The 26,873-nt window shown below is 42.6% G+C and overlaps 1 protein-coding gene across 6 annotated transcripts in view; it reads right to left on the bottom strand.

Moving 5' to 3' along the window:
• LOC143296869 (tubulin polyglutamylase ttll6-like) overlaps positions 1-26,873 on the bottom strand; it is an 82,265-nt gene that overhangs the window by 36,080 nt on the left and 19,312 nt on the right. For all 6 annotated transcript variants that reach the window (XM_076608835.1, XM_076608836.1, XM_076608837.1 and 3 more), the window contains exons 6-14: positions 19,109-19,239; positions 16,867-17,023; positions 15,756-15,899; positions 14,411-14,496; positions 13,655-13,880; positions 12,859-13,040; positions 11,024-11,209; positions 9,711-9,897; positions 155-364 (exon numbers count right to left, since the gene is read on the bottom strand). In XM_076608835.1, the coding sequence (XP_076464950.1) occupies positions 155-364; positions 9,711-9,897; positions 11,024-11,209; positions 12,859-13,040; positions 13,655-13,880; positions 14,411-14,496; positions 15,756-15,899; positions 16,867-17,023; positions 19,109-19,239 (1,509 nt within the window). The remainder of the gene's footprint in view (positions 1-154; positions 365-9,710; positions 9,898-11,023; positions 11,210-12,858; positions 13,041-13,654; positions 13,881-14,410; positions 14,497-15,755; positions 15,900-16,866; positions 17,024-19,108; positions 19,240-26,873) is intronic.

Raw genomic sequence — 26,873 nt, 5'->3', positions numbered from 1 at the left:
ACCTTACCGGAAACAGTGGTGAGGGGCTTGGGTTTGGGCAATCGCAAACTATTTCTTACAGACGTTCTATACACAATAATACATAGAAAGAATTCCGCCCCCCCCACACCCCTCCTCCCACCTACACACACCCACACACGGACGACCACCTTACCAGGGGCAGCGGTTGGGGCTTAGGCTCGGGCTTGACGATGCCCACGGTGCCTGGGGTGCAGTGCAGCAGGCGGTAGACGTGCTCCACGATGCCCAGCCCCCGCACCAGGTTGTCCCGCTGCAGCAGGCCACTGATGCGCTCCAGTTCCTCCTCCTCCTGGATGTCCATCGGCACCCGCGTGTCCACCGTCTCCTCCGCGTAGCCCCGGTCCTGCCATGCCATGCAATGCTGTATCTTTAGTTTGATACGTTGTATTGCATTACTCTTTTTTTTTTGTCACAACAGATTTCTCTGTGTGAAATTTGGGCTGCTCTCCGTAGGGAGAGCATGTCACTACACTGAGAGCACCACCAATTTTTTTTTTCTGCCTGCAATTTTATTTGTCCCCCCCCCCCCCGGCCCCCCCCCCTCTCTCTCTCTCTCTCTATATATATATATATATATATATATACATTGCTGCACCATCATCAGCACCTTCATCTTCTCCTATGCCACTCATTCTAAGTCCCCTCACCCATTACAAACCCACACCTGGGTAATCCTTAATAATCAATTCCTCTTTCATAACCATAGTTACAAGGACTGTGATCATGCCACATGTGGCTAAGATGAAGGCGAGATTCCACACCCCCACCCAAAAAAGCACTGACATGAAACTGCATGCAAACTTCATTCTAAAAAATAAAAAATAAAAAAGAATAGAAAAAAGGCATCAACTGTCTTTCTCACTGTGTAAATTCAAACACCCAAACTTTGCTGCAAAAACTTTTCTTCCACATAAGGGGAGTGAAACTTTTTCATTTTTGCATGCAAGTTTTACCCCCCTTTTTTTTGGTGCAGATCCTTCTCGTCTAAGGCAGCTTTTGATGAGATCCTTCTCTACCAGGTCTATTAGTAATTTGACCAACTGCTCCCTTGAAAGACACATGCACTTCTTGAAGAAATCTCCGTCAAAACCAAACCTCCTCCCTTGACTGGTGAACCTCGGTGAAAAGACACCAATGTTAACATCAAGTTTCTGAAGTGCTAGAACTACTTCGTCGTGTGTACTATTCTGTAGTGTCACTGATTTTTTGCAGTAGAAAGGTTAAGCCGTTTCCAACAGGAGGTAAGTGCAAGTAAACAACAGGGCCCAATATGATCACCTGTAACTTATCACAGTCAGTCACCAGCCTTTCACTGATGAGGATTTTTCATCAGCAGCAGTCAAGGGGTTAATTCAACAACAGTATCAGTATCTCAAGGAGGCGTCACTGTGTTCGGTCAAATCCATATATGCTACACCACATCTGCCAAGCAGATGCCTGACCAGCAGCGTAACCCAACGCGCTTAGTCAACATCAGTTTCAGTTTCAGTAGCTCAAGGAGGCGTCACTGCGTTCGTTCAAATCCATATACGCTACACCACGTCTACCAAGCAGACAAGATCAACAGAAATGAACAAGAAGAAAAAGGGAGACACTGCAATGCAGATCATCTTGCAACAGGATGGTCTTGTCTGCACTCTGAGAAAAACACCAACGTTGAGGAACCTCAAGGTTAACTACATGCGTACACACGCACACACACACACACACACACACACACACACACACACACACACAGATGATTACATTCCCTCACTCTATTTACACATATGAATCAAAAAACGATTGGACTTGATGGAAGACTACAGGTACATCTAAAAACTTGGAGGGGAGGGGGGCATGGGTGGAAATCCTTGCACATCAGAATGGCAGACTATCAGAGAATTACCTTGTTGGAAAAAAACAACAACAAAAAAACAAAACAAAATATGTGATAGGTGAAAGATTTTTTTTAACAAAAATACATACATGCATCTGAAGAACATTTTGGGGTTCTCTAGTCATCAAATTAAAGCAATTCTGATTTATGAATATTACTATCTTATTTGAATGGTTGAAAGAAAGAAGTGGGCATTGCTACTCGGCTACATTGTAGTAATAACACAACATGAAATGCACCACCACACTCAATAAAGATGAGAGAGAGCCACATTGTAACAACACAACATGAGACATAACACCACACACACAATAAAGACACTAGAGCCACACTGTAATAATAACACGACATGGAACGTAACACTACACACACAATAAAGACAAGACAGCCACACTGAAATAATACAACATAAAACGTATCACCACTAACAATAAAGACAAGACAGCCACACTGAAATAATACAACATAAAACGTATCACCACTAACAATAAAGACAAGACAGCCACACTGAAATAATACAACATAAAACGTATCACCACTAACAATAAAGACAAGACAGCCACACTGAAATAATACAACATAAAATGTACCACCACTAACAATAAAGACAAGACAGCCACAATGAAATAATACAACATAAAACGTATCACCACTAACAATAAAGACAAGACAGCCACAATGAAATAATACAACATAAAACGTACCACCACTAACAATAAAGACAAGACAGCCACAATGAAATAATACAACATAAAACGTACCAACACTAACAATAAAGACAAGACAGCCACATTGAAATAATACAACATAAAACGTATCACCACTAACAATAAAGACAAGACAGCCACAATGAAATAATACAACATAAAACGTACCACCACTAACAATAAAGACAAGACAGCCACAATGAAATAATACAACATAAAACGTACCAACACTAACAATAAAGACAAGACAGCCACATTGAAATAATACAACATAAAACGTATCACCACTAACAATAAAGACAAGACAGCCACACTGAAATAATACAACATAAAACGTATCACCACTAACAATAAAGACAAGACAGCCACACTGAAATAATACAACATAAAACGTATCACCACTAACAATAAAGACAAGACAGCCACATTGAAATCACTGAAATAATACAACATAAAACGTATCACCACTAACAATAAAGACAAGACAGCCACACTGAAATAATACAACATAAAACGTATCACCACTAACAATAAAGACAAGACAGCCACACTAATGATAATAATAATAACAATGATAATAATCATAATAATTCAATTTATAAAGCGCCTTTCCATGTAAAACATGCTCAATGTACAATGTAGAAACTGATGTTTAAAACCATGCATTCAAACACTAAAAGTGAAAAAAAAAACAAAAAAAACAACAACCCAACAACAATAACAACAACAACAACAAAAACCAACAACTTTCATGCACAACCCCTTACGCAGTCAACCAAACACTCATGCATGAATTCATGCACACACACACACACACACACACACACACTCATCACAGACTATACACACTCACCCTGCATATCACAAAATATGCCTAAATAATACAATATCATATCACAATCCTTAAAAACTTTATCTCAACACTTAAAACTACTCCTGACATAACAAAACACTAAAAGCCATATCGCATTTTGAAAATTCACTTCCAACTCTCCAACACCGGTCACACACATCACAATTCATTAAAAATGTACATTTTAAAGTACAAAATTTAAAAGCAGTCAATTTAAAAGCAGTCACACCCTCCTCACAACACATCACCTTACACAAACAGATACTCATTTGAATGCCTCATGCCAGGTGAAGCTGAAAAAGGTGCGTCTTTCAATTCTTTTGAAAAGTTGAAAAACACTGGGTTTTTCCTGAGGAACAGAGGCAGGGAGTTCCAGACTATGGGGGCAAAGACAGAGAAAGATGTTTTGCCAAAGGTCACATGGCAGAACCGAGGAATTGTCAGCAAAGAGGTGTCAAATGAGTGCAGTGACCTAGAGGGATAGTACAGATGATAACTTCTGAAAGATACAGTGGCACAGTGTTGTGATACAGACACTGAAAGCAGACACCAGCTACTTTGTACTGAATTCTTGCTTTAGCAGGAAGCCAATGAAGTGTTCTGAGCATTTATGTTGCACTCTCATGCCTGGGTTTACGGAGCATGAGTCGGGCTGCATGATTTTGAATGCACTGAAGTTTATTTAGTTTGTTATCAGGGAGACCAGCTAGAAAAGAGTTGCAGTAGTCTAATCTAGACTGTATAAAAGAAACTGCAAGTTTGTTGGCAGCAGCAGTGGAAAAAGAGCCAGTTTTGTCTAATCTACAAAGCTGACAGAACACAGTACGCCGCATCCATAGACAGCATTTCATCAATGTAGATTCCAAGATTTCTCACAGACTGGGGGAAAGGTATGTCGCAGCCAGAGATGGACATAGAGGTTGAGGTGAAATGGTACACCTTTGATTTGGTGCCAGTGACAATTAGGTCAGTTTTTTCCTCATTCATCTTCAACTTGTTCTCACTCAGCCATTCAACCACATCCTCAATGCAAATCTTCAAACTTCTGGCAAGAGTTGGAAAATCTGGAGGAACAGTACAGTTGTGGAGCTGGGAATCATCTGCAAAGAAGTGGTATGAGTGACCTGACTGATGAATCACAGTGCTAAGAGGCTGTGTGTCCATGTACTGTGGAGTGATAGCCTTGAGATAATGCGTCCGCCTAGGAAGCGAGAGAATCTGAGCACGCTGGTTCGAATCACGGCTTAGCTGCCGATATTTTCTCCCCCCCCCCCCCCACTAGACCTTGAGTGGTGGTCTGGACGCTAGTCATTTGGATGAGATGATAAACCGAGGTCCCGTGTGCAGCATGCACTTAACGTACATAAAAGAACCCACGGCAACAAAAGGGTTGTTCCTGGCAAAATTCTGTAGAAAAATCCACTTAGATAGGAAAAACAAATAAAACTGCATGCAGGAAAAAATATTTAAAAAATGGGTGGCGCTGTAGTGTAGCAACGCACTCTCCCTGGGGGGAGCAGACCGAGTTTCACACAGAGAAATCTTTTGTGATAAAAAGAAATACAAATACAAATACAAAAATACAAATACATAGTATATAAAAGTGGACCCAAGACTGAACCTTGTGGCACACCATACTTCAGCACAGATAGAGTGGATTCATGACCAACAAGGACAGACTGGATACGGCAAGTTAAGGAAGATGCGAACTAATCCAGGGCCCTTCCTGAGCAGCCAAAAGTGGTACGCAACCATGTAATAAGAATGCCATGGTTTATGGTATCAAATGCTGCTGACAGGTTGAGCAGTGACAAGACAGACACACAATCAGTATCAGAGGCCTGAAGGAGGTCATTAGCAACTCGCAGCAACACGGTTTCGGTACTATGGCACTTATGGTAGGCTGACTCAAACGGTTCCAGAAGGTTATGTGATTCCAAATGTTGCAGCAACTGTTTCAACACAAACCGCTCTAACACCTTTGACAAAAAAAAAGGTAGTTTAGAAACTTGAAGGTAGTGCTTCAAACAGTTGGGATCAAGGTTTGACTTTTCTTAAAAGGGACATTACAAAAGCATGCTTAAAACTCTTAGGCACAATGACAGATGACAAAGATTTGTTCATAATGACAGTAACAAAAGGTGTAATCTCATCTAAATAATCATACAGGTCTGGGGCAAGAATGGGGTCAAGGTCACAGGATTTCTTTGGCATGTTCTGCAGTACTTTTCTGACACATTCCTCAGTTACAGGTTCAAACTCTGCGAAAAAAAAGTACCAGAGAACTCAACAACATCAGTGGGACCTGGAGTATCAGAGTCAAAATTGCTTCTGATCTGTTCAATTTTTCCCACGAATGGTTCATTCAACGTACTGGGAAGAGACTCTGACGGAATATTTGAGGGAAGCACAATAATTACACAAAATGAAACATAATACCACGTACAAAAAAACAGACATGAGAGCTAAAGTGTAATAACAGAACCTACATCTGTAACACTACTCACAAGAAAGAGAGAGAGCCACACTGCAGTAATAACAGAACCTAAAACTGTAACACTACTCACAAGAAAAACGAGAGCCACACAGCAGTAATAACAGAACCTAAAACTGTAACACTACTCACAAGAAAAATGAGAGCCACACAGCAGTAATAACAGAACCTAAAACTGTAACACTACTCACAAGAAAGATGAGAGAACCACACTGCAGTAATAACAGAACCTAAAACTGTAACACTACTCACAAGAAAGATGAGAGAGCCACACTGCAGTAATAACAGAACCTAAAACTGTAACACCACTCACAAGAAAGGCAAGAGAGCCACACAGCAGTAATAACAGAACCTAAAACTGTAACACTACTCACAAGAAAGATGAGAAAGCCACACTGCAGTAATAACAGAACCTAAAACTGTAACACCTCTCACAAGAAAGACAAGAGAGCCACATTTTATTAATAATACAACATACACAACGTAACCAGCATCCGTTATTAAGTAGTTAGCACTGCGGACTGACGGCTGGGAGGAATCCCAGCAAAGGTGGGTTTTTCAGTCTGCGGCTGGCTACGACCCAGACTTGAGTGTGCTATAGGCCTAAATGGGAAGACAGGGAATACAAAGTCGAGTAGCATCCACTTCAATGATGCAGCTTTGGGTGTGTTGCTCTGATTTCCTGACCAACACTGCAAGTGTCTGTATCTCTCAGGCCTGGTTAAGGCCGGTGTAGTATCCCCCACCCAGAAACATCCCAGGGGACAATTTGAACACTCGTGGTGTGTGTGTGTGTCCTACTCTCAAACATTTCCATTTTTATTCATGTTTGTCTTCTTTTTCTGTCTTTTTTATTCTTTTTTTAAATTCTTTTATTTTTTAATTTTTTTAAAATTCCCTTTTAAAATTACCTTAGATCGCAGTTCTGTCCCTCCTTCACCAGGCTGCAAAAAATTATACAGAAAAAGAAATCAAAGGAGGGGAGAGAAAAAAGGAAGGGATAAGTTGAGTTGTATTACGTTTCAATGGGTTTCTTTATTTGCATAGTTTTAGACACATTTTGATCTATCTTTTGGCTAACTTGTAAACTATTGCTGTGTGAAGAAGTCTCTGACTATTACTATCAATATTTTTGTCGTTTTCATCCAGTATCCCTAATATCCTTCAGTTTACATCTCTCTCGCTTCTCTCTGTCTGTCTCTCTTTCTATTTTTAATGTTTTTTTTCTTCTCCTCTTCTCCCTGTGTGTGTGTGTGTGTGTGTGTGTGTGTGTGTGTGTGTGTGTGTGTGTGTGTGTGTTCCTCTATTCCCGTATGTAGCCTGATTTGCTGGACACAGACTTGTCCGAAGACATTATGGCTTAGCATTCACTTCCAAAATCAGTACCATCTTTGTTCTGCTAAACCTGAATATTTCTTTTTTTTGATTTTCCTGCTGCAGTTCTTCCCATGCTGTCGTAATCATCATCACTGTCTTCGTTACAATGAGATTCAGCAGAACAATAAGCCATGTAATCGTTTATTTTTTGTTTACATTTCACTGTAATTTTTGTAACTGATAATGCCTTTGATGCCTGGTCTCATTGTTTGGTGACAACGGATGTCAATCGCCAGAGGTCGGGTGAGGAGTGAGCTCTGTTGTTCGACCACAAATCCATCCTGATGGCGCGTGACAAATATCACCTCTGACAAAGGCCAACTCCTGACCTCCACGTGGTGTCACTGGGGAAAGCTGACAGAAGAAGGAGCAAAGGCAGGCTTCTGGCGCCTAAAAAACGGATAGCTCCAGGTAGGTGAAGCCCATCAACCTTGGATGGTAGCTCACCTAAGGGAAGGAAAATCCTGATTTCAAACCTCCACTGACTTGTGGCTATATCCGATCATGGGAGTATAACCTGGAGGATAAATCTGGCCTGGAGTCCTTACAGCAGTTCGTCATTGACTTCAGCATTGTTCTGGCAACTCCTGCTATGGCACTGGTGCCAGGCTGCATGGGCTCATGCCCTTCCCTTGGATTTCATCAGTGATGTGGAGAGGGGAGACCTGCTGCATGGGCAACAGCCTGTCTTCCATATCACCCTTGTCCAGGCCTGCACCATGGACAGGAAACTCCACTACTGTAAAGCGGCGACAAAACATAAGAAGTGGCAATCATGGTTATGCATTAACTCCACTGGCAAAGAGTGAGGCAACCAGGGTTCACTTCTGACAGTGGGAGAGGCCATTGTACCTCACTGGATAGCTACCACCTGCTTTAAACTGGGGAGACTCCGGTCAAGAAGGTGCTATCCCGCCACAGTTCGTCTGCCTTACTGGGTGTATGGGGCTTAGGGTTGTCGGAAGCCTGACAAGTGGACTGAAAAACCCAACACCAGACAAGAAACAAAAAACATCAGCCCAGCAGACCTACAGGACATTAGTGACACACTAAAGACAGCGGTGATCAACAACAAACTGCTGAGACTGCAAGTGGATATTGCAGCACTACAAGAGACCTGCCTTGCTGAGACCGGCTCTCTTCCAGAAAAAGGACTGCAGACCAGACCAGCGAGTATGGTGTGTTGGATTTTCTGTCAAGAAGTCACTGCTGAACACAATAGAGCCTGTCGGGGAAGGAACGGAGAGGATTCTCACCCTACATCTTCACACAACAGACAGACCTGTCAACCTGATAAGATGAGTTCTGCAACCAACCACATACAGTCACTCAGAAAATTCCAACCACCGAAAGCCTGCTTCTACTCAGCAACTTCAACGCACATAAAACATAACACCACACACAATAAAGACGAGAAAGCTGACACAATGTAAAACATAACACCACACACAATAAAGACGAGACAGCCAACACAATGTAAAACATAACACCACACACAATAAAGACGAGACAGCCAACACAATGTAAAACATAACACCACACACAATAAAGACGAGACAGCCAACACAACAACGCAAAACATAACACCACACACAATAAAGACGAGACAGCCAACAAAATGTAAAACATAACACCACACACAATAAAGACGAGACAGCCAACACAATGTAAAACATAACACCACACACAATAAAGACGAGACAGCCAACACAATGTAAAACATAACACCACACACAATAAAGACGAGACAGCCAACACAACAACATAAAACATAACACCACACACAAGAAAGACGAGACAGCCAACACAACAACGCAAAACATAACACCACACACAATAAAGACGAGACAGCCAACACAACAACGTAAAACATAACACGCCACATAATAAGGAAGAGAATGCAAACACAACAATGTAAAACATAACACCACACACAATAAAGATGAGACAGCCAACACAACAACGCAAAACATAACACCACACACAATAAAGATGAGACAGCCAACACAACAACGCAAAACATAACACCACACACAATAAAGATGAGACAGCCAACACAACAACGCAAAACATAACACGACACATAATAAGGAAGAGAAAGCAAACACAACACCGTAAAACATCATACCACACACAATAAAAACGAGACAGCCAACACAACAACGTAAAACATAAAACGCAACATAATAAGGAAGAGACAGCCAACACAACAACATAAAACATAACACCACACACAATAAGGACGAGACAACCAACACAACAACATAAAACACAACACGCCACATAATAAGGACGAGACAGCCAACACAACAACGTAAAACATAACACCACGCACACACCGCGCAAACATATAAGACGAGACAGAAGCCAGGGACCGACCTCGTGGTGGTGCGAGTGCTGGGTGAGGCGGGGCCGGAAGTGGGAGGTGGGGTTGCGGTGCCAGGAGGGGCGCTTGCGGCGGGTGGTGGGGCTCTCGGGGCGCATGCCCCCTCCCTCCCCCCGCTTGCCCTTCTTCAGCATCTGCTCCATTTTCTCCTTCTTCCGCAGGATCTCCTCCCGCTGTTGTCTGTTAACAAGGATCCGGGTGGGGGGGGGGGGGGGGGGGGGCGGGGGTTGTGAATGTGTGATGTTAAGGCCTGTGTTCTGTGTGTGTGTGTGAGGAGGGGGGCAGGAGGGTTTTCTGTGTGTGTGTGTTTGTGTGTGTGTGTGTGTGTGTGTGTGTGTGTGTGTGTGTGTGTGTGTGTGTGTTTGTGTGTGTGTTGGAGGAAGGGGAGCAGGAGGGTTCTGTGTATGTGTGTGTTTGTGTGTGTGTGTTTTGTGTGTGTGGTGGAGTAGGAGGGCAGGAGGGTTCTGTGTTTGTTTGTGTGTGTGTGTGTGTGTGTGTGTGTGTGTTTGTGTGTGTGTGCATGTGTGTGTGTGTGTGAGGAGGAGGCAGGAGGGTTTTCTCTGTGTGTGTGTGTGTGAGGAGGAGGTAGGAGGGTTCTGTGTGTGTGTGTGTGTGTGTGTGTGTGTCTGTGTGTGAAAGGAAAATCTCTTCCCACTGTTGTCTGCAATAAGGGGGGTAACAGAGTGACCTTACGGCTTGTGTGTATGTGTGTGCGTGCGTATGTGTGTGCGTGTGCGAGCATGCGTATGTGTGTGCGTGTGCGAGCATGCGAATGTGTGTGTGTGCGTGCGTGCGTGTGCATGTGTGTGTACGTGTGAGGAGAGGGGGTGGCAGGAGGGTTTTGTGAGTGTGTATGTGTGTGTGTGTGCATGTGAGCCAGTGCATGCATAGTGTATATGTGCGTGTGCATGTGCGAGTGTGTCATTGGGTTGGGGTGTAAGCACTTGCATGTGTACTTGTGCGTGTGTATGTGTGTGTCTGTGTGTGATTGAATGTGATGGTTAGCTATAATCATGAATGTCTTGGATTACTTTACCCAATATCAAAAGACAAATCTGTCTTCGTACCTTGACTCAGAATGAATATTCTCTATTATCTTTCATATGAAAAACTGGGCTTGAACTGTAAAAACATCCACACTCCTTTTCAATGACCATCGAAGCAGAATCAAAAGTAACCAAGTAGGGTAAATCCAACCAAAATAAAAGAAAGAAAAAAAAAAAAGGTTGACACATCCACTCGTCTCTTCTCTCTCTGCCCCCTCTCTCCTCCCCCCTCCCTCCCCAGCCATACACACACCACACACCTGGCCAGCTCTGAGCGGGCGCGGAAGGCGGCCGTCTCCTGGAAGAGGGTGCCACTGCTGTGGAAGTACTTGTCGTACTTCTCGCAGCCGGGCACGGGGAAGATGCGGCGGAAGTTGCCCAGGTGGGTGTCCTCGTAGCACTCCAGCTGCTCCAGGTACTGCTGCTGGGCCACCTCCAGCTCCTCCCTGGGTGGGGTTGGGGGTGGTGGTGGGGAGACAGACATCCACGCTATTGTACTCTATCATATTGTATCACTCTTTTCTCACAACGGGTTTTTCTGTGTGAAATGAAGAGCCACGCATGCACATAGTCACACAGACACCCACCCACCCACACACACACTCCTAACACCCATAGACAGCCACACACACACACACACACACACACCCACCCAACAACCATAGAGAGCCACATACACACAGAGTCACTCAGACACTTCTAACACCTACTTGTTTTCGTTCTTAGTTTCTTCCTTGATGTGACATGAACACACACACACACACACACACACACACACACACACACAAACACAAACATCCACTTGGTTTGCTTCTTTCGTTTCCTCCTTGATGCGACAAAAACATGTACACACAGTGACACGCACACACACACACAAACCACACTCTCAACAACCACTTGGTTTACTTCTTCGTTTCCTCCTTGATGTGATATAAACATATACACACAGACATAGACACACACACATAGTCGCACACACACAAACACATACAGCACTCTTAACACCCACTTGGTTTACTTCTTTGTTTCCTCCTTGATGCGACATAAACATATACACACAGCCACACACACACACACATATATACATACACACACACACACACACTCCTAACAACCCACTTGGTTTCCTCCTTTGTTTCTCTCTTTAATCGCAAAACATATACACACAGTCAAACACAACACACACACACTCCTACAACCCACTTTAGTTTCTCCTTCTCGTTTCCTCCTTGATGCCACATAACATATACAACAGCCACACACACCCCACACACATATACATACACACACACACACACCACTCCTAACAACCCACTTAGTTTCCTTCTTTGTTTCCTCCTTGATGCCACATAAACATATACACACAGTCAAACACACACACACACATATACATACACACACACACACACTCCTAACAACCCACTTGGTTTCCTCCTTTGTTTCCTCCTTAATGCCACATAAACATATACACACAGTCAAACACACACACACACACTCCTAACAACCCACTTGGTTTCCTTCTTTGTTTCCTCCTTGATGCGACATAAACATATACACACAGCCACACACACACACACATATACATACACACACACACACACACTCCTAACAACCCACTTAGTTTCCTTCTTCGTTTCCTCCTTGATGCCACATAAACATATACACACAGTCAAACACACACACACACACACACACACTCACACACACACACCCCCCCCTAACAACCCCCTTAGTTTCCTTCTTCGTTTCCTCCTTGATGCCACATAAACATATACACACAGTCAAACACACACACACACACTCCTAACAACCCACTTAGTTTCCTTCTTCGTTTCCTCCTTGATGCCACATAAACATATACACACAGTCAAACACACACACACACACTCCTAACAACCCACTTAGTTTCCTTCTTCGTTTCCTCCTTGATGCCACATAAACATATACACACAGTCACACGCACACACACACACACACACTCCTAACAACCCACTTAGTTTCCTTCTTCGTTTCCTCCTTGATGCCACATAAACATATACACACAGTCACACGCACACACACACACACACACACACACACACTCCTAACAACCCACTTGGTTTCCTTCTTGGTGTTCTTCCCCAGCAGCCTGTCCTTGATACGGCGACGCTCCTCCTCAAGGCATCGTCGGCGGTCGATGGCGCCAAAGTTGATGAGGCCCAGCGTGTCCCAGATGAGGGTGCCCTTGATCTCTCGGTCCAGCTGGGCGTCCGTGGAGAAACTGGGGGAGTGGTTCACCTGTTGTGTGTCACACACACACACATACACAGAGTTACTTCACACACATACATACAGAGTTAGGTCACACATATACACACAGTTACACACACACACACACATGTACACATACAGTTACACACATACATACAGAGTTTCAAACACACACATACATAGTTACACACACATACACACAAAGTTACACATTCATATACATACTGACAAACACAGTCACACACACACACAATCACACATGCATATACACAAACATATACGAGAGTTGCACACACAAACATGTGCACACACACTCACACATACACACACACACACAGTTACACACACACACAGAGTTACACATACATATACATAGTTATAGACACACATACACATACAGAGTTGTAAACACACACACACAGACATACACAGGATTACATACACACACAGACATACACACACAGAGTTACAAGCACAGACAATGCATATACACAAACACAATTACACACCAACACACACACAACTGCACACATACACATAACACAAACACACACACACCCCTCTCCCCCCCCACACCCCCCGCGCTCCCTCCCCCACCCGCTCTCCCCTCCCGACCCCCCCCCACCCACCCCCCCGCCAACCTCAATAACGTAGGGGCGGAGCCTCTTGTCCAGCAGCACGTCAAAGCCGAGGATCTCGAAGCAGGCGCTGCCCTTGACGTGGTTGGGGAAGCAGGTGCGGTAGTTGTGCTTGAGGACCGAGTGGGCCGAGATGAGGGTCTTGATGATGGTGTCATCGATGTCGCCCCACAGCTTGTCCACGTCCACCCCTTTGTTGGCCAGGTACCTGTTGATGGTGCTGATCCGTCTGTGTGTGGGGGGGGTGAGGGTGTGCGGGTGAGGGAAAGAAAAGATCAAGGGGTCTCTCTCAACACAAAGTGTTCTCTTTCACTTTTTTTTTTTATATTAAATTTTTTTTTTCATATATTTTTAAAAATCTGAAACCTTTTTGCTATCTAACATATTTACTCAGTTTTAACAGGTCACCATTTAACAAAGTGATGAATTCTTGGAAAGCAATAGAAAATATACAAAAAAAAGAAAAAGAAAAAAAAGTCGCTCCTAACTAGGATTATGTTGATCCAAAAAATGCACTTAAGTTCAAATGGAAAGCAAAACAGTGTTTTATTTGTTTTTCCTATCGAAATGGATTTTTCTACAGAATTTTGCCAGGAACAACCCTTTTGTTGCCGTGGGTTCTTTTACGTGTGCTACGAGCACATAGAACCCTATTCAAATAACAGACACTATATAAATTCACATTATTATTATCATTATTATTATCATCATCATTGTTATTATTATCATTATTCTATCATTATCATCATTATTACTCACCGTTTGCTACCCGCCTCATCGTCTCTGATAAAGTCCTCACTGTTCTTGTTAATGGCGTAGTTGGTCAGATGCATGAAAACGTTATCCTGTTCACAACCAACACAGGCAATCTTAGAAACAGAGACGTATACACTTTGGTGTGATACTGACTTCGAGAAGGATAGGGATATATGTGTGTGCATGTGTAGTGTGTGTGTGATTCCTATTCAAATGTGTTTGGATGTGTTCAAATGTGTTCGGAAGTGTGTACACGTGCATGTGTGGGCACAAATGCGTATACGCTGATCTCTGAAAAGGGTAAAAAACAACAACAAAAAAAACCCACAGTACTGTATATTCTCATTACTCCTAAGCCTTCAGACAAAAAAAAAGAAGAAAAAAAAAGAGAGATTTCAGATCCACTTATGTTTTCAAACATACAGTGCACACAAAAAATGGCAAAGACAGCTAGTGCACACACACACATATATATGCATGCCTGTGTCTGTATGCGCACTCTACCTCTATGCACACAAACACATACAACTCACACAATACATACACTCACAGTCACATACACACTCATGCATGCATGCACAAAACACACACCTCCTCATCCTCCCCTCTTTCCCAGCAAGAATCAAGAATGCTTCATCTTTCAGGTCTGACCCATGTCAGGACATACAGGATAAAAAGTAACATCACTGGTATCACACCCTAAAATCAAAACAACTTGCAGTCTCTCACTGACTTGACATCATAGTAGATAAAGTAGACTTCATCTTTACCTTTTGCTTAATTTTACCAAACTTAAAAGCACAAACAAAACTTAACTGGTGATAAAAACAGTTACAAGTGTAACCTTTCCCATTCTGTAGAGACGAATTTCCCCGCTACTTTCAAACACACTCTCCCACCTACTTTCAACAAACTGCTAAAATAAAATATAAATGGTTTCAATCACATACACACACACCAAATAATTTCCTATGTACTGCATTGTATTGTATTGCACTGTACTGCATAAATCTTTTTCAAAGATTCATCTCTGACTCCATCCTCCATCTACCTTGTCCCCCTCCCCCAACTTACTTTTCAACTCTCCCCCTCCTCTCCTATCTTACTTGTTTATTCATTTTCAAATGATAACTTTAAAATGCAGAAAATTAATACAGTTAAACAAAACATATACAATCACCAGTATTTGTGATGGGACATTAAACAAAATTCCCCCTCCTCCCACACCACACACAAAAAATACACAGACAAAGCAGACCCCATCTATCTAACCCTCCCCCACCCCCTTGACCCCCTCCCAGTCTGGTGACCATCCTCCCCCTCCCCCTCCCTCCCCCCCCCTACTCACAGTGTTGTTGTGGGTGGGCTCGCAGTACTTGTTAGTAGCAAAGCGGGCCAGACCGTCCTTGAAGACGAAAATCCGCAGAGGGTCGCATGACGTCACTAACGTGTAGATCCGAAGGTCAAACTTGAACCCGTCTATCAAGTACGGCTGAAACACATCAAGGAAGGTGGCAGAATGGTTAAGACGCTCATCTGTCAATACGGTGTCTGTGAGGGGTCTGGGTTCAAAATCCCAGTCTCGCCCTTTCTCCTAAGTTTGACGGAAGCGTATAGTCATTCAGATGGGATGATGAACCGAGGTGCAGCACGCACTCGGCGCACTGAAAAAGAACCCATGGCAATGTAAGTGTTGTCCTCTTAACTTTTCTTTCCTATTCATCTGTTAATTTTTGCTTCTAACATATGTATGATTTAACAGTAATAATAACAGTAATAATAGTAATAAGTACAGATGTAACATACTACTATTACTGCTACTACTCCTACTAACAATATATTTATATGGTGCTTTCAAACAAGCAAGAAAACATGCACACACACACACACACGAGCGCGCGTGTGCATGTACACATCCACACACACATACACACACACAAAAGAAACATGTGGATCCACAGTACATAGTATGAAATGGAGCGCCTTCATTATGCAAAGATTCCTTGAGAGGGAAAGTATGTGAGTGAACTTCTGACCTTTTTTTATTTGCTGTTTGTGTCACTGAAAGACCAATATAATTGATGGTGTTTCTTAATATGCAACCCCCCCACCCCCCAAAAAAACAAAACAACAAAAACATCCACATGTAAAAAAAAAACCCCGTACCACCCCAAAACCTACACACACACACACACACACACACACAAAATCCATCCACATGTAAAAAAACAAAAAAACCATACCACCCCAAAACCTCCACACACACACACACACACACACACACACACACACACACACACACAAAATCCATCCACATGTAAAAAAAACAAAACAACCCATACCACCCCAAAACCTACACACACACACAAATCCACCCACACATCAGTCCAAACAGGCAAAACCCATCCACTATGTCTCAGAGCCAGAGATCCCTTTTGCTATGCTCTGTCCCCCCATACCTTGTTTGTGTACACTTGGCAGATCATGTGTTCGTGGGGCTTGATGTCTTTGGGGTTGCGCGTTATCCAGATGCCCCGGCCCTGACATCCCGACTCGGGCTTCAGAATGTACGTCTTGTTCTTCTTCTGTCGTGTGTAGGCTTGAAAGTCTCCGTAGCTGTGAATACACACACAAAAAAAAACCCCACGCCAAATAATAATAATATCACTAACAATAATAATACATAGCACCTATAACAATGCAAACTACCCATGTAGTGGGTGACAAGCATGTTTCCAATGAAAAAAATACACATACAATAGAACATGGCATGTAACACCACATTAAAACATACATGCATCAAATCTAAAAAAGCCCAAAAACTGAGTCTCAACAACAACAACAACACACACACACACACACCCACAAGGACATACACTACACAGATACTTTTTTGCCAGGAAAAAAGGAAGAGAGAGAGAAAGGGAGGAGTGGGAAGAGGGACAACTAAGCTTCATGACATACATAGGCCACGATGAAGAACAAATATCATATGATTCTTAATTTGTTTCAAAAAATGGATATAGTGGGTGAGTGATCGAGTTCCAGATATCATCAAACTTCTATTTCTATTTTTTTGTCACAACAGATTTCTCTTTGTTTTTCGTATTGAAGTGGATTTTTCTACAGAATTTTGCCAGGAACAACCCTTTTGTTGCCGTGGGTTCTTTTACATGTGCTAAGTGCATGCTGCTCACAGGACCTCGGTTTATTGTCTCATCCGAATGACTAGCATCAAGACCACCGCTCAAGGTCTAGTGGAGGGGGAGAAAATATCGGTGGCTGAGCCGTGATTGGAACCAGCGCGCTCAGATTCTCTCGATCCCTAGGCGGACGCTTTACCTCCAGGCCACCACTCCATAGTGAAAATAAGTTTAGTTTCTTCATGGCACAATAACAACTTCTTAGATGAGAGGTTGGTGATTAGTTGTTGATGCTTTCAAAGCTGATAACAGTAAAGTAGTGTAGTGAGCCACTGATCCAGCACCATGACATATCGTGTCACATCTTATCACATTTCACTTACAGTATCTCACATATGGAACACACCACAGGATGCACTCAAACAGAAATATAAAAAAAAAAAAAATTATCAGTAACATTTTTAAAAGGTTGCCAAAACATGGCAAAAATCCTTGTTTTATAACAGACTTTTAACATCTTATTGATGTGGTTTTTTTTTTGGGGGTTGTTTAGTGTGTGTTCATAAAAACAACAAAAACTAAACAACAACAACAACAAAAAAACAAAAACAAAAACAAACCATTACGTCATAAATTCCCATAAACATATTAGTGACATGTTGTTCTGTTTGAAAACAGACACAAACTCACACTGCATCCACATACATACGCACTCACAGAGATCCTTTTCCAGAAGACAAAACAGAATCAAGGAAAGAAGGATCTTGCTGTTCTCCCACCACCCCTGACAAAAGGTTAAAGGTCAAAGGTCCCATAACCTTTTAACAACTGCTGGGGCAGTGATTTCATATGCACCAAGTCCATGGCTCAACTTGGGAAAGGCAGTTCTCAATCCTCTCCTTCCGCTGTTTTTAACCTTCCCCTGACCGAATTCATGTATCCATTCACATCTGGGTGGAAAGAGGAAAATTAGAAGAGTAAAGTGCCTTTTCCCAAAGACACCATACTGGTGGAGTGATGGCCTAGAGGTAACGCGTCCGCCTAGGAAGTGAGAGAATCTGAGCGCGCTGGTTCGAATCATGGTTCAGCCGCCGATATTTTCTCCTCCTCCACTAGACCTTGAGTGGTGGTCTGGACGCTAGTCATTCGGATGAGATGATAAACCGAGGTCCCGTGTGCAGTATGCACTCAGCGCACGTAAAAGAAACCACGGCAACAAAAGGGTTGTTCCTGGCAAAATTCTGTAGAAAAATCCACATCGATAGGAAAAACAAATAAAACTGCATGCAGGAAAAAATACAAAAAAATGGGTGGCGCTGTAGTGTAGCGACGCGCTCTCCCTGGGGAGAGCAGCCCGAATTTCACACAGAGAAATCTGTTGTGATAAAAAGAAATACAAATACAAATACTGAAACAGAGTCCTCAAAACCTCCGATCACTAGTGAACACTGGATCAGAAGTCAAATATCCAAGCGACACCACCATGATGCCCGCCCCCCACTCCCACCCCCACAAGACAGCACAGAAAGAGACATGGAACCAAAAGAACAGAACTCACTCAGCAGGAAGACACCAGGTCTTGGGGAAGATGTTGTACTCCTTGGGGAACATCTTCATCATGCGGTTCAGGTTGCGAGCCAGCAGGTCCTTGCGGCAGATCTCGTTCATGCCGGGGAAGTGGTTGATTTTCTGGACACACATGCACACACACGCACACCATGATAAATCAGCAACAAAACAATCACTGCAACCACCAACTTCACACTTTGTACTCCATCGGTACAGCTGCACTGCAGTGTACAACAACCAACTTCATACTTTGTACCCTATCCGTACAGCTGCTCTGCAGTGTGCAACAACCAACTTCAGTACAACTGCACTGCAGTGTCTGTGGACCAGCTCTTGACAACAGCTGAGTGCGCCGTCAAAGACATGTTTCATGCACAAAACACACACACAATGTCATAAAAAAAACATGATCAATCCCCTTGAAAACCTCAAACCATGAAATGGACACCCACAGGTCAGAGAACGAGGGGGTGACCCAATATAAACCAGCAGCAAACAGTGGAGAGAGAAACCTCAGACTTGTCACAACAGATGATGGGGTGTCACCAGCAAACTGGCGGAGGACCGTGCACTGTACTGTGCATTGCCTTCACTGCCTCATGTGTCCAACGACGCTGAAGTATCTAAGTAAGAGTCTAACAATAGCCATATATTTCACTCTTTTTTGGACTGCATAGTGTCTCTGCACTGTTCCAGGGAAGGCAGATTCAACTCTCCCACCCCTCTCAACTCTGTTTCACCAAGAAATGAATTCACACACTTTACATGTCCTCATGTATGTGAATCATGACACAATCATCACACACTTTACATGTCCTCGTGTATGTGAATCATGACACAATCATCACACACTTTACATGCCCACATAGATGTGATCATGACACAATCATCACACACTTTACATGTCCACATGGGCCTGATGACAATCGTCACACACTTTATATGTCACATGGGCCTGATGATGACACAACCATCACACACTTTACATATCCACATGAGCCTGATGACAATCGTCACACACTTTACATGTCCACATGGATGTGATCATGACACAATCATCACACACTCTACATGTCCACATGAGCCTGATGACAATCGTCACACACTTTACATGTCCACATGAATGTGATCATGACACAGTCATCACACACTCTACATGTCCACATGGGCCTGATGACAATCGTCACACACTTTACATGTCCACATGGATGTGATCATGACACAGTCATCACACACTCTACATGTCCACATGGCCCTGATGACAATCGTCACACACTTTACATGTCCACATGGATGTGATCATGACACAGTCATCACACACTTTACATGTCCACATGAATGTGATCATGACACAATCATCACACACTCTACATGTCCACATGGGCCTGATGACAACCATCACATGCTTCACATGTCCATATGGATGTGATCATGACACAGTCATCACACACTCTACATGTCCTCATGTATGTGATCTTGACACAATCATCACGCACTTTACATGTCCATATGTATGTGATCATGACACAATCATCACACACTTTACATGTCCACATGGATGTGATCATGACACAATCATCACACACTTTACATGTCCACATAGATGTGATCATGACACAGACATCACACACTCTACATGTCCACATGGGCCTGATGACAACCATCACATGCTTCACATGTCCATATGGATGTGATCATGACACAGTCATCACACACTCTACATGTCCTCATGTATGTGATCTTGACACAATCATCACACACTTTACATGTCCATATGTATGTGATCATGACACAATCATCACACACTTTACATGTCCATATGTATGTGATCATGACACAATCATCACACACTCTACATGTCCACATGGGCCTGATGACAATCGTCACACACTTTATATGTCACATGGGCCTGATCATGACACAACCATCACACACTCTACATGTCCACATGGATGTGATCATGACACAATCATCACACACTTTACATGTCCACATGGATGTGATCATGACACAATCATCACACACTTTACATGTCCACATGGATGTGATCATGACACAATCATCACACACTCTACATGTCCACATGGGCCTGATGACAACCATCACATGCTTCACATGTCCATATGGATGTGATCATGACACAATCATCACACACTTTACATGTCCACATGGATGTGATCATGACACAATCATCACACACTTTACATGTCCACATGGATGTGATCATGACACAGACATCACACACTTTACATATCCACATGGGCCTGATCAATGTCCTATCCACATCTCTGCACAAAATTGATCATTACACAATTTACATGTCACTGTTGATCTGACCTTTACACTTTTTACATACCAACACAGACTCCCATTATAATATTCTTCACACCTCTGAACACAACTGATAATTATGCTCTTTTCGTACCTACATGCAACTTATCATTACATTCTGTGAACTTTTGTGGAGGATCCGCCATATCACACTAAAGGGGGTGTTATTAATCTGATTCAGAAATATGACTGATATATATTTATGCATCTCTAACAAATCCATATTGACCAGCCAGTGGTTCCTTGACTGACATGTTCATACAGACCTTGTCACAAGTCTACTAGTCAACGAGAAAACTTTACATCATAAGAACAGTTATGAATCAAATTATATACATATATCATCAACCACTCAAGCTATCTGTATATATCTCTCTTTCTGGCATGCTCCTTTACATTATCATAATCTCTTCTTCTGAAACATACACACCTCTGAACAATATTTAAAGAATCTGTGTATTGTTCTTTCCAGCATGTTCCCTTGCATTTAAAAAAAAAAAAAAAAAAAAAAATCTCTTCTTCTGAAGCAAAAACAGAACTCTCAACAAAACTCAAGGGGTGTGCTATCAAAATGCTTCATTATCATTGTGTCGCTGTTTCTCCATTTTGCTTCTAATGGTCACACATGCATGTTCATATACACTTACATACATACATACGATGTACATATCCATGCACGTGCACACAAACACATGACCCATGCATACAAACACACTTTTTGGCAAAACACAGATAAGAGATACACTGATAGTGAAAAAAAAAAAAGAAAGAAAAAAAAGCAACAATGATCTACATTATGAAAATCTACATAAAAAATGTAACTCACATGATAATTAAATACTCATTCAGCACTGCTGAAATCAGTGTGGAGGGCTAAATGTAGCAGAGTCAGGTGTGACAAGATTTCCTTTCTAACCAGATTAGTAGTACTAATAGAATACATAACTCAACAATGGGAGGTGCGGGAAATACTGGTATGGAAAAAAAAAAAGGACACAAAATTTTGTACATATATGCAGACATCCATCCCCCCAAAAAAGCAGAAAAGAAAAAACAAAAGAAAAACAATCAAACAACAAAAAACAAACAAAACAAACTAAAAAGCAAACAAAACAAAAAAAACCTACATTATTATTGCAGAACATTCCCCTTTCCAGCAAACAATGAAATTTATTATCACTGAAGGTTTATGCTATTTGAAGGGAGATAATAGTTTTCTTCCTTAAAAATATCACATAAATTATTATATTTCAATGATTCATTCTGGACATTCATACTTTGCATACTGATCCAATCCTGTTTTGTTTTTGTTTTTTTCATGAGGAAAAAGACAAAGATCTCATTCTGATCAATTCTTCTCTTCTGCCAAAAAGGTGCTGAATTCTTAATTGTTTCAGATGTTATGAGAGGGCTGTGTGTGTGTGTGTGTGTGTGTGTGTGTGTGTGTGTGTGTGTGTGTGTGTGTGTGTGTGTGTATGCATGCGCCAGCAGAAGAGGCAGCCATTTTTATGTTTGTTTCGCTGAATACAATTTTTTCTTGTTATAAAAAACAAAACAAAACAAACAACCCCCCCACCCCCAGAAAGACACTGTGTGTATGTGTGTGTGCATACATGTGTGTACATACATACATACATGTGTGTGTGTGTGTGTGTGTGTGTGTGTGTGTGTGAGGGTGGTAGAAGTGGGAGGCCTAAAATGTCTGCCCCATTCTGTGCTTTGATCAGTGAATATGGAATAATGGAAGCCCTCACCTGATCGTAATGTTAGGGATAGATCTGCATCTACAATGCTGACAGCTACTGGATCAGGTGCAAGACAACAACAACAACAATAACAACAACAACAACAACACAAAACAACACCAACAACAGAAAGTCAGACAGTGTTCCAATCTGGGTGACCTGTGCTCAGTGCAGGATGTCTAGCTACCATGCACAGCACAAAACACATCCTTGGACAATGGCATGAAAGTAAACGCAAACAGAAATAAACAATAAGACTAGACCTGACCACGAATAAACAAGAAGAAGACAAACAAACATTTACAAAAAAAAAAAAAAAAAAAGAGAAGGAAACCAAAGAAATTAACAACTACAACAACAAAAACCCAACATATCACTCAGATTTTCAGAATCTGATGTTTGTTTGTTGTTGTTTTTTAACTTTTAAACTTGCCTTACTTATGACCATTATCCTGAGCCCACTTTCAGACCATCAACAACAGAAGGAAGAGAGAGAGAGAGAGAGAGTGAGATGGGGAGAGAGAGAGAGAGGGAAGGGGAGAGGGCGAGAGGACGAGAGGGGAGGAGAGAGGAAGAGAGAGAGAGATTGAAAGAGATGAAGAAAGAGAGAGAGAGAGAGGAAGGGGAAAGTGTAGGAGGAGAGAAAGGTGTGGAGAGAGATATAGAGGGAGGGCAAGAGAGGGAGATAGAGAGACTGAAGGAGATGAAGAAAGAGAGAGAGAGAGAGAGAGAGAGAGAGAGAGAGAGAGAGAGGAAGGAGAAAGTGAAGGAAGGGAGAAAAGTGTGGAGAGAGATACAGAGAGAGGGCCAGAGAGAGGGTGAGGGAGAGAGAGAGATTGAAAGATGAAGAAAGAGATAGAGAGAGAGGAAGGAGAAAGTGTAGGAAGAGATAAAGGTGTGGAGAGAGATACAGAGGAGGGCCAGAGAGAGGGAGAGCGAGAGAGGGAGAGACAGGCAGAAAGAGATTGGGGAGGGGGGTGGGGGGAGGGGTTACGTATATATATGTGTGTGTGTGTGTGTGTGTGTGTGTGTGTGTGTGTGTGTGTGTGTGTGTGTGTGTGTGTGTGTGTGTATTTGCAGTTTTTTCTTTCCATATTTTGTGAAATGTCAAGTTCCACACAAAAATTGGATTATTTAAAAAAAACAACCTTAAACTTAATAAACAAGCACATAAACGCACAACACAGACAAATCACAACAACCACCCACCACCAATAAGTGCTATATCTACACTGTGTTCACTGTGCCGCTATTATCTTGGTTTTTCATGCTGGTGCTTTTTGACAAGAATAATCGATTTACCTTCTTATACATGAATGCATGCTACATGGAACAAACAGGGGGAAAAAAAACTGAGACACTGAGAGAGAGAGTGGAAGAAAAATAGACAGACAGACAGACAGAGAGAGAGAGAGAGAGAGAGAGAGGAAGGAAACAAAAATCTATTTCACCAGGAAATGCGATAAGCAACTGTACACACCTTTTTCTACCCAGCGCAAGGGACAGACAGAGAAAGAGAGAACCAGAGAGAGATGAAAGGAACAGAGAGAGAGAGAGAGAGAGAGAGAGAGAGAGAGAGAGACAGAGAGAGAGACTTCAGACAGAGACAAAAGAGAAAGAGTGAGAGAGAAAGAAAGAGCTAAGTAAAACAAAACGCAAAGAGCGACTCCAATCAATCCCACACAATGAGTGACGTGATGAATATGCAACAGCCCTGACAGGAGTGGCCCCATAAACACCCAGGCCTGTCTCTACAGCTCCCCCCCAAAAGAAGCCCACAACTAATGACCAGACAGTCGCATTCACACACACAGGGGGAGAGAACAATGCAGTGGCTGCGGTGCCACACCACTCAGCGCCCAGTGCAAAAAGACCTGGTGCAGCAGCAGCCTCAAACTATCTCCCCCCCCCTCCCCCACCCTGAGTTTTACCCTCAGGGGGTGGGTTGTTCTGAATTTGCCTCGTGGTCGGTCAATTGTGGTGGCTTGTCAGAATTGATCCACTCTGGCGGTTGTTTTATCAATCTGTTGAAAAAAGTTGGTGGGGGTGTGGGTGGGGGTGGGGTAGTTTTGCGCTAGCTTTTACTGACCCTCCCAATCCCAACTCCTTTCCATTCCAACTGAAAATGGAAACAATGTAGGAGAGTTCTACTTTAACAACTTGTGTATTCTCACTGGGTTCACTCTTTAGGTCATTTCAAACTAGCCAGTTGAATGATGACCCATATTCTTTGGAAGGAGAGATAAAACCCATCTTGGGGAATGGGTGTGTGTGTGTGTGTGGAGGGGGGGAGAAGTGGGGGGGGGGGGGGGGTCAATTCTGACTAGTTCAAATTGACCCCATTCCATGCTAACTGCGCTGCTATCCACCCAGGGATTAAAATCTGGGCTAGACAGATTTTACCCCTGGGGTTAAAACCCAGCTAGGGGGAGGGGTAGTTCTGGGGCTGTGACACCGGGCGCGTGGGCTCAGTGCCCACGCGATCAATGCAGCTCGATCAACGCCAGCAAAAGAGCCCCTTCATCTCGCCGCCACCACCTCAGCGCTGTTTTCCATGGGACTGGCCAGTACAGCAGGTGCTAGGTCAGGAGACCCTTTCTTTTCTTTTCTCTTCCCCTCACAATGCACTTCTGTCATTATTATGCAGGCGGGCACACACACACACACACACACACACACTCCTACGTCCTACACTTCTCTGCACGGCTGCACGTGGGTAAGTGCACGTAGGCATTTCTACTGACCTTTACATGTATGTTGGGCATACACAGATGCACTTTTACAAACAGTTTAAAAAAAAAAAAGTATTAAAAAAATCTTCTGCAATGTATTGATCACTCTTGATTTGTATGATACATCTGTATAGTAAAAAAACCCAAAAAAACCAACCAAAAAAAAAACCAAAAAAAAACCCAGCTCACACTAGCATATATATAAAATATGTTTACATTTTTTTTTTTTATCAGATGTTTTTCAACTTTTTCCCTCCCTTAATAAATGCTCACAAATGACCTCTGCAGTCAGCTTGACTGTAAACCCCACTGCTGATTCTTCAATAACCCCAGTACTGCAAAGTTCATAGACTACATGCGTTCCCATGCATCACTAGAAACATATACAAACTTGCACTAATAACATGTGTGCCCAGTCACGCAGAAACCCAAGTTATTTCACCATGTCTGAATTTGATCAGGCTTCTTCCTTGATGCCAGAATCTCAAAACCAATATGGTACAACAAACACAATACAACGTCACTTTATTAATCCCTTACAGAAAGAAGGAACCAAAGCTTGGTTGTTTGTGGGGGAACTCAGAATGAGCAGCAAGGGAATAATGCCACAGAAATGGTGCATATTATGGGGCAGTTACATAAAAAAAGAAAGAAAAAAAAGTGCAGGTTAAATATAAACAAAAAAAAAAGGTTGGTGCATCTATTACTTCACCTGTACAATGCTAGTGCTGTCATAATCTTGGTCAGGTCAGAAAAAAGAGCAGTACAAAATCAACAGAAAATGAAGCAACACATCCCAGAACCCTGGCTCAACTAGTTCTGAATGTTGAAAAGGGCAGGAGATTAGCTGAGGTAGGCGCTTTACATGTCACAATATTTTGAGCATTTGAAGAATACAATGCCAATCATACTGACTGCCTTCAATCTGACAACACTTTCAACGACA

The sequence above is a fragment of the Babylonia areolata genome, chromosome 22 (assembly GCF_041734735.1).
Source record: "Babylonia areolata isolate BAREFJ2019XMU chromosome 22, ASM4173473v1, whole genome shotgun sequence".
In the NCBI taxonomy this organism is placed as follows: domain Eukaryota; kingdom Metazoa; phylum Mollusca; class Gastropoda; order Neogastropoda; family Buccinidae; genus Babylonia; species Babylonia areolata.
The sequence above is the reverse complement of the archived record's forward strand: the minus strand, read 5'-3'. Positions and strand labels throughout refer to the sequence as shown.